At 36.4% G+C, this 17,438-nt stretch overlaps 2 protein-coding genes and 1 long non-coding RNA gene across 10 annotated transcripts; 1 reads left to right on the forward strand and 2 right to left on the reverse strand.

Annotated features, from left to right (window-relative positions):
• The first annotated feature begins 394 nt into the window (after positions 1-394).
• On the forward strand, positions 395-3,081 carry LOC142556002 (uncharacterized). 3 transcript variants are annotated; one of them, XR_012822498.1, is made up of 5 exons: positions 395-574; positions 738-1,505; positions 2,464-2,586; positions 2,663-2,814; positions 2,905-3,081. It is a non-coding gene; the product is annotated as an uncharacterized LOC142556002 (long non-coding RNA). The 3 variants fall into 3 exon arrangements; XR_012822497.1 differs by lacking the exon at positions 2,905-3,081 and having other exon boundaries at positions 2,663-2,898; XR_012822499.1 differs by lacking the exons at positions 2,464-2,586; positions 2,663-2,814.
• A 3,272-nt stretch (positions 3,082-6,353) lies between these two features.
• On the reverse strand, positions 6,354-7,803 carry LOC142556004 (protein BIG GRAIN 1-like A). Its single transcript, XM_075667197.1, has one exon. It carries the CDS (start codon positions 7,601-7,603, stop codon positions 6,392-6,394), a length of 1,212 nt encoding a protein of 403 aa, XP_075523312.1. The 5' UTR covers positions 7,604-7,803; the 3' UTR covers positions 6,354-6,391.
• A 2,838-nt stretch (positions 7,804-10,641) lies between these two features.
• LOC142556005 (protein Brevis radix-like 2) lies at positions 10,642-17,157 on the reverse strand. Of its 6 annotated transcripts, none has more exons than XM_075667204.1 (6): positions 16,230-17,157; positions 15,718-16,100; positions 13,926-14,061; positions 13,405-13,802; positions 13,230-13,321; positions 10,642-10,918 (listed from the first exon to the last, which is right to left on the reverse strand). In XM_075667204.1, the coding sequence occupies exons 1-5, from the start codon at positions 16,350-16,352 to the stop codon at positions 13,243-13,245; spliced, it is 1,119 nt and encodes a 372-aa protein (XP_075523319.1). In that variant the 5' UTR covers positions 16,353-17,157; the 3' UTR covers positions 10,642-10,918; positions 13,230-13,242. The 6 variants fall into 6 exon arrangements, with proteins under 6 accessions (XP_075523319.1, XP_075523318.1, XP_075523317.1 ...); XM_075667203.1 differs by having other exon boundaries at positions 10,642-10,948; XM_075667202.1 differs by having other exon boundaries at positions 13,223-13,321.
• Between the last annotated feature and the right edge of the window lie 281 nt (positions 17,158-17,438).

The following is a 17,438-nucleotide window of genomic DNA, read 5'->3' on the forward strand; positions in this document are numbered from 1 at the left end:
TTTCTCTCAAGATGTGAAATCATTATTCAACAGTTAATTCTCCGAAAAGACGATATTTATGAGGTCGTGTGAACGAGAGATTTGGATTCTAGAGAATATTTCAAGAAAAAATATGAAATTATAACTTCATATATAAATGGATTTGAAATGGGTCGTAATAACACAAAAATAAATAGTTGTGAATTCGAAATTCGATGTCAAGTTGATGTATCCAAAAAAATAAGTGGATTGCTTATTATGATTTTAAAATCATTAACTTCAAATCTATTAATTCAAATACGACATACTCTTTTTGTCTCAACTATATAAGTTTCCTTTCATTTTTCGATTTCTATATTTAGTAACTTTTTTTCTTGTTTTTGTTAAGATACCACACTAACGAGTTAATGTACGGTCAAATCGAGTTAATTCACGCCTCTTGGCTTCGGCTCAGGTTGCTCAAACCAAAATTGGAAACCGTAATCCCCCCTTTGGATTTCGGTTCACTTTCCTGACGCCAGGCACTGGATTATTCCCTTGCATATTATTCTTCGATGATTGTCGGTGTAGTTATCTGAATTCTGTGGATAGAGTGGTGAGTTCAGTTACTGTTATTCCTTCTAGTATTATGATGTTTTCTGCACAGTTCGTGAATTATATCATGCATGAGCTGTATGATTCTGCGTCATATAGTTTTGAAGATTCAAATCGAGTTTGATTGAGGAGATTTTGTGTTTTCTTCCTCAATTTGCTGGCAGAAGCGGCATGTGAGTTATTTTCAATGGAGACAGTGGTCGATGAGGAAGCTAAAGTTAAAGATAACTTCACCGAGATAAATGGAACCACTATATCGCCGCCTCCAAAGACTGAAGTTCCTGTCCTTTACCACCTTGTTGGGATATATCAATGCGTGAAAAGACTGTTGTAATTGATCTTTAACTAACCTATTCGAGTATCAACATTGTGTTACATCTTGGCGGTGAAATTAGTCCTGCAAGGATGATTGTACAGTAAGGGAATTCCTATTTTGGGAGTTTTTTGAGCTCTTTGTCAATGATGTCTTGATTTGCACTTAATGCGTGTGTTCCCGGTGAATATACCTGCCAAGTTCAGTCCAATTCTTGATTAGTGTTATGTGTGTATAGCAAGGCTTTGTTGCTGTTTGAGTTGATTGGTACTTGGGAGTGTCATTAATGCATTTTTTTGGGTTAGAAGTCCACATTTTAGAAATGCCACTTGATCCACTTATTTTCCGTGCTATCTCCCTTTTGTTGTTCTCTCAAGTCAGAATTTTGATGGAGAACTGTTTCGTTGGGAAAAAAAAAGATTGATTTATAATCTCAATATCTGTTATTTAGGTTGTTGGAGATGGGACATTAGTTCCTGCCACAGATTATCAAGTTATGACAGTAAAGGACTTGCTTGATGATGAAAAAATTGAAGGAAGAATAATTTCAAACACTGCGCAAATTCTGAAACGTGCACACACTGGATCTGATTTGAACAAACAGTTTAAAATACAGAAGGTTCAACAATATAAATTTTGATTCATTTCTTCATTTTTGTGCTTCCTGCTTTCTATGTGGCCTCTGTAACCATAATTACTGTTGCACAGGAGGTGCATATCTCATGGAGTGAATTCAGTTCAAAGACCAAATATATTGATCTTCATGTGTGAATATTCTGTATCCAAGTTTATTTTTATAGTTTTTTTCCATTTTACCGCGTTTATGCTCAAACACGCAATATCTTTCTCCTTATTTGCATAAAATTTTACTTGCTCGTAATAAGATGGGTTTATTCCATTTTGTTGTGCTCTGTTGATGGAGATTACTTCAATATAGGTGCCTTGAACTCTCATGGACAACACAATTTGTTTTAGTCCGCTGACCAAAAGGCTTAAGCTTCTAGGGTTCGAGACTTGTGAGTTATGTACAAATTGGCGTTTACAGACAAGTGTCATATCTGTTTTCATTATTGCATCTTCCCCTGGGCTGGCCTGATGGGAAAGGAGAAAGGACATCGGTTGGAGAGTATGATATTTGACCTTATTGGTTGAAAAAGAGCCTTCCACACACTCACTAGGTGTTACACTGTGGCATTACTAACAACTCTTAGATTGCCACAAGGTTTCATGGCTTTTACCTTTGCACCATCTATAAAACCCCCAGGCTCGCGAGCTTTGCTTATACGGCATTTGCTTTGAGAACTACTCGAGCAGTATAGTTTGGTCTATGTCAATATTGCTTTAAAAGTTTTAGCGGCTAGAACTATCTAGTTTCTCAGCAACCTCATGTCAATTAGTGAAGCTCTTATCACCCATGCAGCCCATGCCAAGACGATCATAAACTATCGGCACTTTTTTTCTCCCGTTCTCTGCTGGTTTCTGTGAAAGAAACCAGGGCTCACATGCTTCGTTTTCCCCCATCATATCTTATCTGACAGCTGCCTTTTTTGAGTTGCTGAACCTTGTTTATTTTTTAGGCTTGCTACAACATGAGAACCTAGAAATTGATGCAGGAAAACTGGGTCTGCCCCCTGACCTTGAAGTGGATTCTGAGAAAATGGATAGCATTATTGGTAGCATAGGCTACCCGCTACCCCATGGTAGCATTATTGGGATCTATTCATTTTTCCAGTCTCGTGCTATCTAGCTTGTTCTTATCAATGGCTTTATTTGCAGATTTATAAACTGCCAATTATTTATGAGAGAGGTCTATTTGGAATTTACCACGACTGGTGTGAATCATTTAGCACTTACCCAAGATCTTATGATCTTCTCCACGCCGATCATGCATTTGCTGCTGCAGCATGCTCTCTTAGTCCGTGGCTGTGGTGAGAGCAACAATCCTATTGAGTTTGGTATCTGTTGCCGTGTGTTGGAGCTCAAGTTTTTTAATCGTTAAATCACTTCTCTTAATGCAGGTGTAATATGTGGTACCATGGGGATATCACGGTTGGATTAATTTTCTGTTTGGTTGATTTTGGAGACAGTTGCAGTTGTAGCATGTGTATATGTAAGATTTCTTCTGTTTTACTTGTGTTGTATGTACTGTGGAGTGTGGAGGACGTTATAGGAATTGGCGATGATTGATGAGGACAGGATAGTGTATGATCAAATAACATATTCCATGTATGAAGTTTTTCATTGTATAAACCCTGCGTAGTGAAGTGAATTCAATCATTTGCCAAAAAACTTTCGACTTTCCCAAAATTATGATCTAATCCGTTGTGCCATCCGTTGAGCAACTCGGACCAAATTTGTTGGGCTACCTTTGAAACAATTTGGGTTTGGATTTAGAGAAGGCGCCCTGATAATCTTGGAAACAAAGAGTTAAAATAGTTAGGGAATTATTTAAAACTCGTATAAATCAAATTCATCTAGATTTCAAATCCATCAATAAATACACGCATTTATACATAAAGGCCGAAAGGGTGTGTTATACATTATATTTCGATGTAGAAATTTGATCAACAGCAGCAAAAACTCAACACCAATCAAGCCTTAAATAGAGGTTAGAGAACTAATGTAACTGAAGTGGTACTCGATCTAAACTCTACTTGAATACACACCATCATATAATTCCAAGATAGTTTATTTTTAATATCTACTCCTAAAGTAGACCCCAATCAAGCTAAGGTTTTGCCGATAAAAAGATATCATCGAGTTTTAAAATGGAACGACTCCCACCCACCATGCCATTTTAACGAAAAGAAGTGATTACAGTTAAGTCTATCCAGCACACTGTAGTGGTGGCCTAGCAGAAAAAGGCAACCAAAAACAATAGTTTGATTAATGGATTAATATATATGGGATTGAACCCCTTTTGCACCCCAAGCATGGACAACTGATTCTTTGAAATCGGGCCCTACCAAGCAATTTAGCCACATAAATGGATTTGTATAGAGATTTGCCACTCAATCCTGCATGGTTGGTTTTTAACAAGATTTGCCCACAATAAACATTCATGTAACAACTCTTTGTGAGATTGTCTCACGGATCTATATTGATCGATCCGGTCCACATATACAATAAAAAATAATATTTTTGATATAAAAAATAATAAATTTCATAAATTAGATCGTCTTGAAGATATCTCGCACAAAATTAATTTATATCTCAAGATAGTTTTTGTAGTTGATTAGTGGCTGACGAAGAATTGTTGATTCAAATCTTTGATAGACGTGCTAGCTGTGGTTTCACACAATCGAGGTTGGACGTCAAGTCACAAATAAATAAATAAATGGACAGTAAACTACAAAAAATTCAATAGACAATGTGTTTTAACTTAAAAATTCGTTTTTTTCTTTTCTAATTTTGAGAGAGAATTTTATAAAAGATATAATCTCCTCCTAACACCTTTGGCATTGCAATTCCTATATATCTTGTCTAATTGTAATGTTATAGATGATAAAATAGTTATAATATATATAAAATCAAAAAATACTTGAAATTCAGAGGGGTGGTCTCAATTTAAGTATTTAATTTGAAAATTGCAGGACTCTAATTATTGCAATTAAGTACACTTGACATAGGGAATGAGTTTATTAACTAATCTATAAATTACCATGCGTCAAGCATTAAAACAAAATGACAAAAAGAGGACTGCCATAATTTTCATAATGACTACTGCTTTTTCACAAAGTACAATGTTTTTAATATTAATTACCACTCCAAAAAAATTGAAATGGAGTATTTTCGAGTAAAATGTTGTCACTTTTTCTATTGTTTTTATCCGTATGAGTTGTGACGAGGATTAATTTTTTTTATCTACTAAGTTATTATATTTTGGATTTTAACAGAAATATTCAAATGTTGGTTAACCAATTTTTAATATTCGACTATTTTGATCTGATTACTAACATAACGCTGATCACGTCAACAATTTCGGACACAACACTAAAAATTTGTGGTGTCGCGTCAACATTTTATTATTTTATATTAACCAAAATTTGAATACGGAGTAGACCAAATACTAAAATAAGTAGATAAAAAAAATTATTTTCCCTTTAATTTCAAAAGGATGGCTACTCTCGCCAGTCTCGTGTCTAGCATATCACGATTAAACTTTCTATATTCATACTTAATGTGCATGCGTCCACTTTCTTATCCAATGATTAAGTTTCAAGTATTAATTAATAATGAACAGAAGCTTTGTTCAGTGCCAAATAGGTTTGCATGCGTCAATCTATTGCATTGGAACTGAACCTTAGAAATTAGGCTCTCTCTTTTATAATCGGTCACTGCTTCTGAAATAATTGTTGGTGACCCACTACGACCTGTATATTGTCCAGCCCAAGCAGTGGAACAATTTTTCCATTTCCAATACATACAATCGAGACCACTCACTGATCACCGTGAGTACACTTGACGTTCAGCTTCAAGTCTCTGCGTGAGTACACTAGAATTCAACAACAAAAAATTTTGCAAAAAAGACTTGAAGCTGAACGTCAAGATAATGATAACTTTGGATCTTATTTTGGAGATATTGGAGGATCGGGGTTTGGTTTACCTTATTACTAAAAATCTATTTTTTACGTAATTTTTTTAATGTTTCGTAATTTTGTTGTTTCTTAGTTGTTGTCGTTGTTATTTGTTGTTTCGTAATGTTTGTTGTCCGTTGTTTGTAATTTGTACCATTTTTAACGCACTAATAATTTAATTTGGTTGTTTTTAAAATTTATAGTTTTATACTTAATTATTTTTAAATCAAAATATTAAAATTTTCATAATTAATATTTCAAAATTTTAAATAAACTTAATTTAATATTTATTAAAATAATAATTTATAAATTTTATTATTTAATTGAAAAATTAAGCAATTAAAATAATCTAAAAAACTTTAAAAAATAAAAAAATTTAAAATGCATGTGGCGCACAGCTGCGTCACATGTGGAGTTGAAAATAGCGCAACTCTATTTCAGCACAAATTGGAGAGTTGCGTTGGACCAATTATTTTAACGCTACAATAGGATTGACAGTATTGTAGTCTTAGGATTGGAGTTGGTCTTACTCTATTAAAGAAACAGTTGTTTAGAAAATTCAAATAGTACTTCACAAAATAAATATTACACGATGAAAATTTATGAGTTCAATAACAATAAAAAAATGTTCAAACATCTCCCCTGCTTATTTTTTAATTGGATATGTTTCTTGTGAGACGGTCTCAGGAATCTTTATCTGTAACACGGTCTTTAAAATATTGGAATATGTTATTGCTTCCCTTTTGAACCTCGTCGAGTTGGCTTCATCACAATCTTCGTTTTCACTCATCAACTAACATTTTTAAAATTTTTAAAGATAATTAATAAGCAATATGTAATCTTCTTTGTAAAAAAATATTAATAAAAATGCTAAGAGATCATTTCAAAACCCACAATTTTTTTATTTCAAAAAAATTACAGAACAACCCTAATTTATAACGACTCGTTTGGCGTCAGCACTGGTGGTTTCATACACTGGCAATTCTTTCCTATACCTCTCCACTCCAATGGTGGAAAGATTATCCAATTCAAACAGATCAGAACTTGCACAGCTTTCCATGTCGTCATCTTCATCTTCTTCCTCAGATTCTTGATCGAAAACTCGGTTCGTGAAATGGGTTTTTCTCAGGAAATCCATTGCCGCATCCTCCACTCTGCGATTGTACTCCATCACATACACCTTAAGCTCTTCATCGATGGAGGATTTGATACTGTTGAAGCCATTAAAGTTGTTCTTTACGAGCTCGGAATATAGAGCTGCATTGATTGGTTTGTTTTCTCGAGGTAATGCTTTCCGCCCACACGGTTGACAATCTTCGTCATCAATTACGCTTCCGGGGAAAAAATTAACCGACCTTTTGGCGACGCTGGAAAATTTTCCAGTAGACGACGGTGGTTTTCCGAGACATGATCTGGAAAAGGACGAAGCGGACGAACAAGTGGATGTGTTGGCGGATTTTGACGCCAGAGAGTGGTGAGGATTTGCGTTGGCTTTGTGTTTTTTTGAACTTCCGGCGGCGGTGGTGAATAGTGAGTTTAAGAACGTGGCGAGTTTGCGGCCGGGAGAAATCGGCTGTTTCACCTTCTTCAAATCGGCATATATTTTCAGTGCTTTTGATTTGGTCTTCAGGAACCCGCTTTCATGCTTCGGATTCGGCTCTGATTGATCAGCTAAACCTCGTCTCTCACGACGGTTCATTTCAAAATCCTGGCGATTTTCCCGACTTTTCTCCTTCTGATGATGACCAGAACTTCCGGTTCTAATCGGTTTCGGCCGCCGTGAAGTAGCTCCGGGAAAAGATATTTCATCAGCTTCGCCTCCGCCGGAGCTCGAATCGGAAGAGCTGCTGAAACTGAAACTATCCCCATCTTTCCTCCACTTTCTGGCCTCCGACAACTTCCTCCGCGAAACACCTTTATCACCAACCCTCTTCTCCATCAATTTCTCGATCATGCAAACCCGCTGAAAGTTTGCCATTTCTTCCTGATCACTAGGAAACACATCAGCAGCGGTGCTCTTGTTGATGGGTTCCCTGTAAATCCCCATTCCCTCTTCTCCAATATCAAAGGAGCGGTAAATGGAATCAAGAAGTGTAGAGGAAAACGAAGGGTAATTAGAAGAACAGTTCGAAACATACATGATGATATATATGGTGACAGCAAGAGTATCGTTGCTTTATTGTCTGGTTTTCAAGAGTCAAAAGTTGCAGGAAAAGAAGTAAAGAAGAAGGAAAATTGAACGGAAAGGGAGCAAAGAAACAAAGATTGAGACAATTGTAATGACGAACCAAGAACACCACTCCAGCTCCACTACTTCCCAACACCACCCCTTTTTAAAGGACTATCGATGATGCTACTGTTTATAAGTAAATTATATATACATTATACATACATATAATTTTATGATTATCTATATATAATTGCGTATATAATTACCACCAGCTACACGTTTTGATAACTGTGACGTTGGATTTATATACATAAAAATATTAATCTAACACCTTCGTTCAAGTGAAATTACCATTGATCTTGAAATTTTAAATGTCCGAACGAAGGAAAACGTACTGTGTATTAGCACGTCAAAAATTGTGGAATGCCTCTGTCGGCACATAAATTTTTTGGAAAGTAAATAGACTTAGACTTGATCGTGTCCAAATTGTATACGTCCAAATCAATGCTCTCTCATTTATTAGGTGTGGGCAGTGTGCTGCATATATACGTGCAACAATTATAGCATTTTAGTCCAATTTGTTACGAGATTACCCAATTCAATTATCATCCAATCTTTCACTATTACATAACTCAAAAAAACAAAAAAGACGAGCTCTATAACAGTGTAAAGATCATAATCTATATATTTATTTAGATAATCCTATCTGCTAATTAACCACATTCTAATATTCACTGAAAAAATGGGTTTATTCTCGGCTTTTTCGTCCATGGCTACTGTGTGTCTGTGTGTAAGGACCAGGTTAAAAATTGACCCATGAAAAATTATTCATGTTGATCTCAAAATTATTACTTTTAATTCTAAGAAAGGAATAGATTAACTCGACTCGGAAAAATATAAATTTAACTTGAATCACGGAAAAACTACTTTTTTATTTTTTTTAAAGAATTGTTATAAGTTTCAGACAGAGAGTGAAATGTAAGCAACGAAGTGCAAATAACAATTCCTTTCATTTTTTATTTTATCTAAGCAAACCGAGATGAAGGTGTGGTTTGCACTCGTGGGTCTAAACCTTTTTCTCGAATGGTTGGCAGTGTATGATATATATTTATTCAATAAAGAATTTGATCAACATTCAAGCTTACTAGATAATACAAAAATATTAAAATTTATCTCCTTTTTTAACTTTATCTGATTAAAAAAAAATCCTGGCTTACTAAAGAAATAATAAAAACTGATTATTATTTTATGTCTTTTGTCCATATTTGATGCACAACAAAATTTTATTTCCAATAATAAAAACAATAAAATAAATTGAATATTCACTATCTCAAAATATATGTTAGCTATATATATATATATATATATAAAGAAAAAAATTTAAAATGAATAGTAATTTATAATTAGAGGTCTGGATTGTGTTAAGCTAAGTGGAGTGTGATTGCAGTACTCGTGGGGTCTATTTTGTGTGTGAATGTATTCAATGGAAAGAATTTAGCGAAGATTTGATTCGGTTCATGTTTTGTGATCTGATATTATTAACTAACTTATTGACTTCACTTTAATGAAGGACCGTTTACACTAAGAAAATAATGCGATCGATATGATGAATGTAAGGCCATACTTTTATTTTTATTTTTATTTTTTTTAAAAAAAAATAGGGGAAATTGTGTTTTTTAGTCTTGCATGTTTGTTTTTTCCGATTTTAATCATCTGTGTTATTATATTTCAGTTTTAGTCATCATCTTCGGATTTTCGGCAATTTTAGTCATTTTTATCGAAAGTGCTGATGTGATACTACACATGTCAGAATCACGTAAAAAAAAAAAGAAAAAATTTAAAAAACTAATATTAATAACGGACTACGACGAAAATTTGTTAATATAAAGGATCGAAATCATAAAGAAACGACAAACATACATATTAAATCTACAATTTTCCGAGAAAAGAATTTACAATCCTAATATATGTTTTTGTTGAGTAAATATAAACTACTGTTATTTAGAAAAATAAAAACTCATTCATATAACTTTTTTTCTATAGGAAAGATGAGAGAATTGAGTATGTTCATCGGCTAGATGGATTGCATCCCTTATACGATAGCTAATCGAGAGAAGATCAAAATTGAGAAGTATAGATAGGTATACATTCCTTTCAAAATGATTGAAACCATGAGGGTCTCTAAAAGGCCAATTTGCCCAACTACATCCAATACATTCATTCATATGGCCATATATATATCAACGTGTGTACGTATATATGGGGGTAGGTACAGATATCCCTCAAATGAGAAACCGATATGAACGAATGATGAAGACGTGAACCTCCAATGTTCATTCGACGTGGAAAAATCACGACAAAACTATTGAGAAAAATCTTATGTAATGTTTTCAATAACAATATGTATATCACTGATAAAGATTTATCACGTATATTTATTGACGAGAAGTTAAAACAAGTTACAACTCATTAAATTTGATATAATCTATATGAATGTTACAGTCGCAGAAGATTTGGACTGATGAATTGATTAAGATTTTGAGTTAACATGGTACACCACTATGCTGATTTACATGCTTTTCATCTTCCGAATTTTTTTACTGTTGAAAAAAGGCAAAGTGAGCAAAAGGGTTAAAGCACATCAAAATTGACATTACATTAAAACTTTAATACTCAATGTATTACTCTGGTGGACCAAATCTACTGTAACAAGCAAGATCGGGTCGGATTTAAATTTATAGAAGGAAAAAAGTTGATGCGTAGTTTCTTTTCCCTAGCAAAGTGGGTTTTGCCCTTCAAAATGCATTAAGCTGTATTTCTTTGACTAAGGGACTATTTGGATAAAGAAATAATAATTAGTTTTAGAATATACTTTATAACGTTGGTATTTTCCAAGTACTCTTTTTCCCTTGAAAACAAAAGGAATTTCATGTTTTGGGGAAAAAATTGATTTTTTTTTTTTAAATTAGAGTAGAATTTCTAAATGGATATGAATTAATGCAACCAAACCAACTTCTACACTCGAATCATCCAAGCGGGACTGTAGTACACACACAAACACGAAGAAAAGACAGAGAAAGAATACTTCAGCCTGGGGACATAAGAATCAAGAAACATTCACAGGAAAGTGGCAGCTTTTGCCAATCCCTAGGTTGAATCAGCCACAACTGCTGTGTGTATGCATCTTAAAGTGCGCACAATACAACTGCAACCAGGTTCCTTACCTTTAATTCTCAGGCACATCAGCACCATCAATCTCTTTATGCATGTATAAAGGAATGGTCACTGTAAAAAGCACGATGGATGAGTCCAAATCTGAAAGACCAAGATCCAAGGTTATTCAAAAGAAAAATATACGAGATCACAAAATGATCAACTGAACATAGTTATTTAAGAGATGCTAATTCAGGTGTAGGCATAAGCTCAACCATCTCGACCTTATGACTGACTAAGAAGATAGTGACAGAACGGGATAAGCCACTCCGGAGAATCACAAGGCATCTTATCTTCTATTTCCCGATTGCCTCGCCATTTGTAGAGAACAGAGTGTACAAAAGAGTAAAGAACAACATATAAAGGAGACAACTTTTGTTAATCCCGAGGCTGAGTTTAAAATCACCTCAAACAATTGGCAGGAATCACAAAGCAAACACGACGCGAAATAATGCTGCTCCTTAATCAATCAAGAAATATATAAAAGGGAGAGCAAAACATTCATAAAACAGTGCTAACATCAGAACGAAACAGGAAGCCCCAGTCGCTTGCTGATTTCTCAAGTTACTGTTTCAAAATATTACTAAGTTTTTTGTTTCAAGAGAGAAATCAAGCGGGTTCATTTGGTAAATTATTGATAAATACATCTCAATATGAAATCATCACCTCAAACACCGTCTCAAATCCAAATTGTGATATATACATTAATAAAATTTATGAATCCCTGATTTTTTGAAGTCAAATCCATCAATCCCATCAATTTTAAATTGGATTTAGATAGATGATAGAAAAAAATTGGTATTTTTTCGATCGAAACACGGCCTTAAATTTCTGATAACGTGCATGTAGAACCACAAAAAAATTTAAATTCGATTGATTTTGCGGTTTTGGTTTTTGTGACACATTAGTCAAAATAAATTTATTTTATTCTATTTTTATTAATTAAATTAATAATACATGGATCAGACTTGTGTGCCTACATTGACTGTCTACAATTTGGGGGAAGCATGTGTAGGTGCCTGGATATAGCAAATGATATTGAATTGAACAATTTCCTGTAAACGTTTATCTCTGAAATCCCACAATCGAAGCTTACGTAATATATGATACCCTGGAAAGAGCTCGGGTCATTCTTGGACTCGGGCGGAAAGAGAAATTACACGAGTCAAATTCCAAATTGCTGGGAAGAGTAGAGCATGGGTAAAATTTGACCAGGGTTCTCCAGCCCGACCAGGGTTCTCCCGCCCGACCAGGGTGACCAGGGTTCTCCCGCCCGACCAGGGTGACCAGGGTTCTCCAGCCCGACCAGGGTACTCCAGCCCGACCGGGGAACTTTCGCCCGCGTTCAGGTTATCCGACCAGTATGAGTCACCATGCATCATTAGCATAATAATCAGTGCCTATGACAAGACCCGAACAGTGTCTATGCACTATAATCGAGGTCATCTTCTTCAGCAGCCGGACAGGGAGATACCTGGGCTCTACTCACCCCGGGCAACCAGATGCTCGGGCTCTCATGCAAGCTCCCGGGAACTTTCTACTCGGGCTACCTCGAGAAGCGCACCACACTCGAGTGTATCGGTATGGGCAGTCTTATCTGTCAGAACTACAGGGGTTTGGCGTGTCAGAGAAGCTATCAGAGGTAGGGTGGCTTGACAGGAAGTCAACATCAAAGGCTATGAGTTGTAGGTGTACACGCAAGTCGAAGTAATCATGATATTTCCTCCTATAAATAGCATGTATGTTTCTCATTTAAAGAGGAGGGAAAAATCCTGAGCATTGGCACTCACATATATTCGCACATATATCGCCATTTTCTCTCATCTTCAACCTGCTGACTTAAGCATCGGAGTGGCCACGCCGGACACACCTCCGGCGTCCATTCACGAGTTCCTTTCATTGTGTGCAGGTCACGATCGAAGTCATCTACTTTGCTCATTTTCCTAAACAACACTATAAATTATTGATTTGATCCGGTGGAGCATCCGACCCGGCTCACCCATTTCACCCGGATTGCATCAATATAAGTTCGTGGCAGTCCATGTTGGCAAATACAATACGAAAGGGTTGTCTAAAAATGTACTACAATTTGGTGTATTAGATGGATAATGTAAGGAGAGGGAAAAAAAAGATGCAAATTTGCCAGAAACAGCATCTAGCTACAAATCCACATTCTCATCGGATCAAACATCTCTGATTCCCCTACTGCCCCCTCTTACCACAGCCAGATCAAGAAAACATCACAAAAATGTATAGAGAAAAGAGGAAAATACAAAGAAACGGTGAAGAAAACTACATATTTTCCAAGCAGAGACAAGCTACATGAACTGACAGGGGTTGAAGAAAACTACATTCAAGAAAATTATTGGCTATTACTGATAACCTCGCTAGCTCATTCACAGGTACTGCTGTTGAATCCTCGCTCTGTTCTCTTCCCACCACAACCTTGCTTGCATTTCTCCAAACCTTTCTCGGCTGCATTGAATTTGTAAGATCTTAATAATCTGTCTAGAACACAAGATAAAAGCAAGAACGTGTACAAAGGTAGAACGGCTCACCAAAACCGCACTCTTTTAAGCTCGCGAGTACCATCTGGCGAAGCCCGGATGGTAATATATACTCCAGGCTCGTCCTGCTCGACCCACTCGGTCTCTAAATCACTGGCATTGCTCAATGAAAGCTCTCCAGAGTGGTCCACCTCCCTCGAATTATAACTTGACCTTGCGGAAGCATCTACTGACGATGTCTCGGTTTTTACAGCACTGATGCTCGAGAGTTTAGGTGTCGAATTAAGCATGTTGGAATCATGGCCTTGTTCACAATGCATCAGATGGCATTCAAGTGAGTCTGATGACGAGTAGCCCACCCCCGTCGGGCGATGCAAGTTGCGGGGTAGTCGCTCTTTGCTCAATGGAGGTGTAACTGGGCTATTCTCAGCAGATTCAATTTTCGAGTTCTGATTAGAAAAATAAGAATCTTAGTTCAATTATTTTGTCGAAGCCCATAGAAAGAGACTATTTCCACACTGCATTCTACAAGAACAAAAATTTCCTATACGACCACAGTCACACTCACTCACCTCGTCTTCAGATTGTGGTAGAGTTGGCACGGGTATCCCTTGACGATTGAACATCCGGACATTATATAATTCCATAACTTTGTCGTAGTTCTCCGCCCACCATTGTTGAGCTTGCCATTTATTAAAAACCTCTCGACTATAAAAACAATAAAGAAGAAGTAATATGATGAAGTATTTGAGCAAAATTGTACATGGGATTTCAAAAAAGGGAGCTCATATGTTGTTCCTTTCAGGATAATAGGTCCTAAATCACACAACTACTGGATGCCAATTTCGTGTCAAATATGTGCTTGGTCTAAAATTTTAACATGCCAAGTAAAAGAGTGTATTCCAAACTCGCACGTTTTCACAAGTAATTTTGGATTGATACATAACTTCAACAGATTCTCCAACCTAATAGGATACTTTTTTGTTAGATTCTACTCATATTTCATTCAGGCAATGCAACAACCGTTCACTGATACTATCAATATGGACGCTTGAATTTTTAACATGATGTGTCACTTGGTAATTCAATAAATTGCATGTAATTCAGCAACAGATGTACCCCAAAGAAATGTAGGAACAAGGTCCATCACAACTTCAGTGACCACCCGTTCTCCTTTCATCTCATGATAAATTTAAAAGGTATTGAGCCCATTGACTACCGACATATTACCATCTTCTTTCCTATCTACAGTGTTCTAACATTTTCAATGTTTTATTTATATGCTATCAATTTTTCTGACAATCAATTGGTTAATGAGATCCTCTACCTATGTGAGCACTACCTTCACTTCATTTCAACGGGTAAAATCTTACCACACATACAATTTCAAAAAAAAAAGTAAGTCATATATATGCATGGGCAAATTTTGGTCATCCATCTTATCATGGGACAATGACCACATGGGTAGGATGAAATATACCCAATCAATTTCTAACCACTTCAACTGAAAACTCTAATTTTCTTTCCTAAATCTTAAGGTATTTTTTTATTAAAAAAAAGTCTGATTACGACTTGGGGTGGGGTGAGGTGGGGGACTTGTTTTGGCTCTTATGTAGGTTCGAGCTCACACCTCTCAAAGTGAAAGAGTTTATGTCACTTCACCCAAGCTGTGAAAAATGATCAATATTCCTTCATGAAAACTTGTTGCAGCTAAACTCGGTAAATACATACACAAATTGTTAAAAGGACAAGAATGGGGTCATCTAGGATCCCCAAAATTCACGGTTGACAAATCAAATATGTATATATTTAAAATCTACGATAGTGCAATAGAGTAGCTAGCTCTTTAAAGATTTTTGTTTCGTGTGGAGAGTGAGTGACTAAGATGAAGCAAATTTTATGAGCCAGTGAAGACCACCCTTTGTCACCACTTGATTTGGAGGTTTAAATAATTGGATTCCACATGCCCCATTCAATACGACCACGCCATTGTATGATTCAAAGCACAAACCCCCAAAATAAACAAAAAAAAATAAGAGCATCATGAATGTCACCTCGCAGACAATTTAAAACTTTCAGCTCAAATGGGTATTTACCTCTGGCAATGTTTGGTAGTACATTATTGGTCTCTAAAGCACATTGGTTGGTCAAATCAAATATGTTAAATTTTATTTAAAAACCCATCAAACTCAAGGAAGGACCAAAAAATTATGAAGATATGAACCGAAAACTTCAGATTTAATTAGGCAAGAGAGACGACAGAGTGAATCTTGTAAATAAAAAACTTAAATTTTTAGAAAAATTATTCGTCGAATTTAATTTTTTTTTGTTAGAGGCATGTACGGCTTGTAACAGTAACTGTACCTGAATCGAATCCTTTTGAGATCATTTCCACCCTGAGGCAGTGAAACAAATGTAATTAACACCCCCGGCTCCACCTGTGCAACCCACTCTTTCGGTTCATCTTCCTCCATGAACACTACTGTCTCGGTTCTCCCACTCACAGAAGCAGGGGTGCACGAGCCGCTTGAAAGGGCCTTCAATTTTGCTTCCATTTCTTTTCCCCAGGACCTAGGCGTGGAGTTTGAGCTGCAAGCTCTTCTGTAAGAACCGTAATATCTCTCGGACATGGAGCCAGCCTCCGAGTCTACATAGGCTCGGCTCTTGCTCTGATCGTTCTTAAAAGAGCCGGAACATGGCTTGCAGCTCTTGTACACACCTGACGCCTTCACGGCCATGTCCTTGATCTAGAACACAAGAATTGAAGATAACGAAACTCCAATATCTTAAATTAATGAATATGCCCCTTTTGGGCAACTATTACTTCGTAATTGCAATGAACGAATGATGAATTCAGAAGAGAAAATGGTGTTTACTTGGGCTGTAAGGACTTTGATGGCCTGTTTAGTGGAGGGAGTAGCAGCGGTTTCTGCATCCTCCGGGAGCTCGCGTAGAGATCCAGTATTTAACTGCTTCGAGCAAGCTATACAAGTCAACATGTTCGTTCCACAGACCTCAATCTACAATCAATATGTCACTGAAAATCTGGAAGATGCGAAATGATTACACCGAAAGTGTCACGCGTAAAATCGAATTCTATTGAAAGTTGTGAGAAGAAATATACAAGCCACGTGCAATAAACGAAAAAAGTTTTAAGTCCATATCAACAGAGAAAGAGGGATGACATTCTGAGGAGATATAATATTAAAAGGGAGTGATCCACGCATCTCCATTGCCGAGAAAATCGCAGAAACTGAGGGCCAAAGAAAGGTAAACACGAAACTGTTCGTTTATGAAATGATATTTCATATGAACAACGATGGAATCAACATTCACCGAGGTGACGTTGACGGTGGAAGTACATGTGGTATTCTCGACAGTGTTTCTCGCTGATTCAGAGAGAGGTGGCTTCAAATTTCAATCAAATCAATAACATGGCCCTTCCTTCACAATAAAGAGTAATAAATTATTATATTTCCTCTTCACGAACTACAGATCACAGGGTGGAAAGAGTGAGAAACAAGAACAATCTTTCTCGCGGATTCTCGCCTCTGCTCCCCTCTCCTCCCCTCTCCTCTCCTCTCCTCTCCTCTCTCACGCACAACTCACAAGACACACAACAACAACAAGTGGTTTTTCGATGTAGGGAAAGATAAAAAAAAATGGTGGATCGAAGAGAAGCTGTTAAGATTTGTGGGGTTTCCGAAGCAGAGGAAGAGGTGGCAGAACAGGGTGTCGAGGCAGGCAGGCAGGCCAGAGAGAGCTGCCTTTGGCTTAAATTACTCCACCAATTGACAATAATCCTTCCTAAAGTTATTATTTATGGACATATTATCTACAATATATAAAGTCAAATCGCCAATTATTTAATATTTGATTAATGTCCATTTATTTTTCTTAACAATTTGGTATCAACCGAAATTCAATTTATACGGTCTCACATACTTGGTTTTTTTTTTTTTTAATATACGGGAAATTTAGGGTCCGATTCCAGCAAGTGTAACTAGTTCAAACGCATGTTTCGAATTTGTCCTGAGCATGAAATCACGAAAAAGACCGTTAGAAGGGGGCCAGGAGGGTGTCCC

The sequence above is a fragment of the Primulina tabacum genome, chromosome 9 (genome assembly GCF_025594145.1).
Source record: "Primulina tabacum isolate GXHZ01 chromosome 9, ASM2559414v2, whole genome shotgun sequence".
Taxonomy (NCBI): Eukaryota; Viridiplantae; Streptophyta; class Magnoliopsida; order Lamiales; family Gesneriaceae; genus Primulina; species Primulina tabacum.

Bases quoted from the DNA above. Each gene is read 5' to 3' on its own strand.
- LOC142556004 (XM_075667197.1), bottom strand. From the start codon at position 7,603: ATGTATGTTTCGAACTGTTCTTCTAATTACCCTTCGTTTTCCTCTACA.
- LOC142556005 (XM_075667204.1), bottom strand. From the start codon at position 16,352: ATGTTGACTTGTATAGCTTGCTCGAAGCAGTTAAATACTGGATCTCTA. The intron at 16,101-16,229 runs GTAAACACCATT...CTTGTGTTCTAG, and splicing joins TCAAAGTCCTTACAGCCCAA to ATCAAGGACATGGCCGTGAA. The intron at 13,322-13,404 runs GTGAGCCGTTCT...AATTCAATGCAG, and splicing joins CTTAAAAGAGTGCGGTTTTG to CCGAGAAAGGTTTGGAGAAA.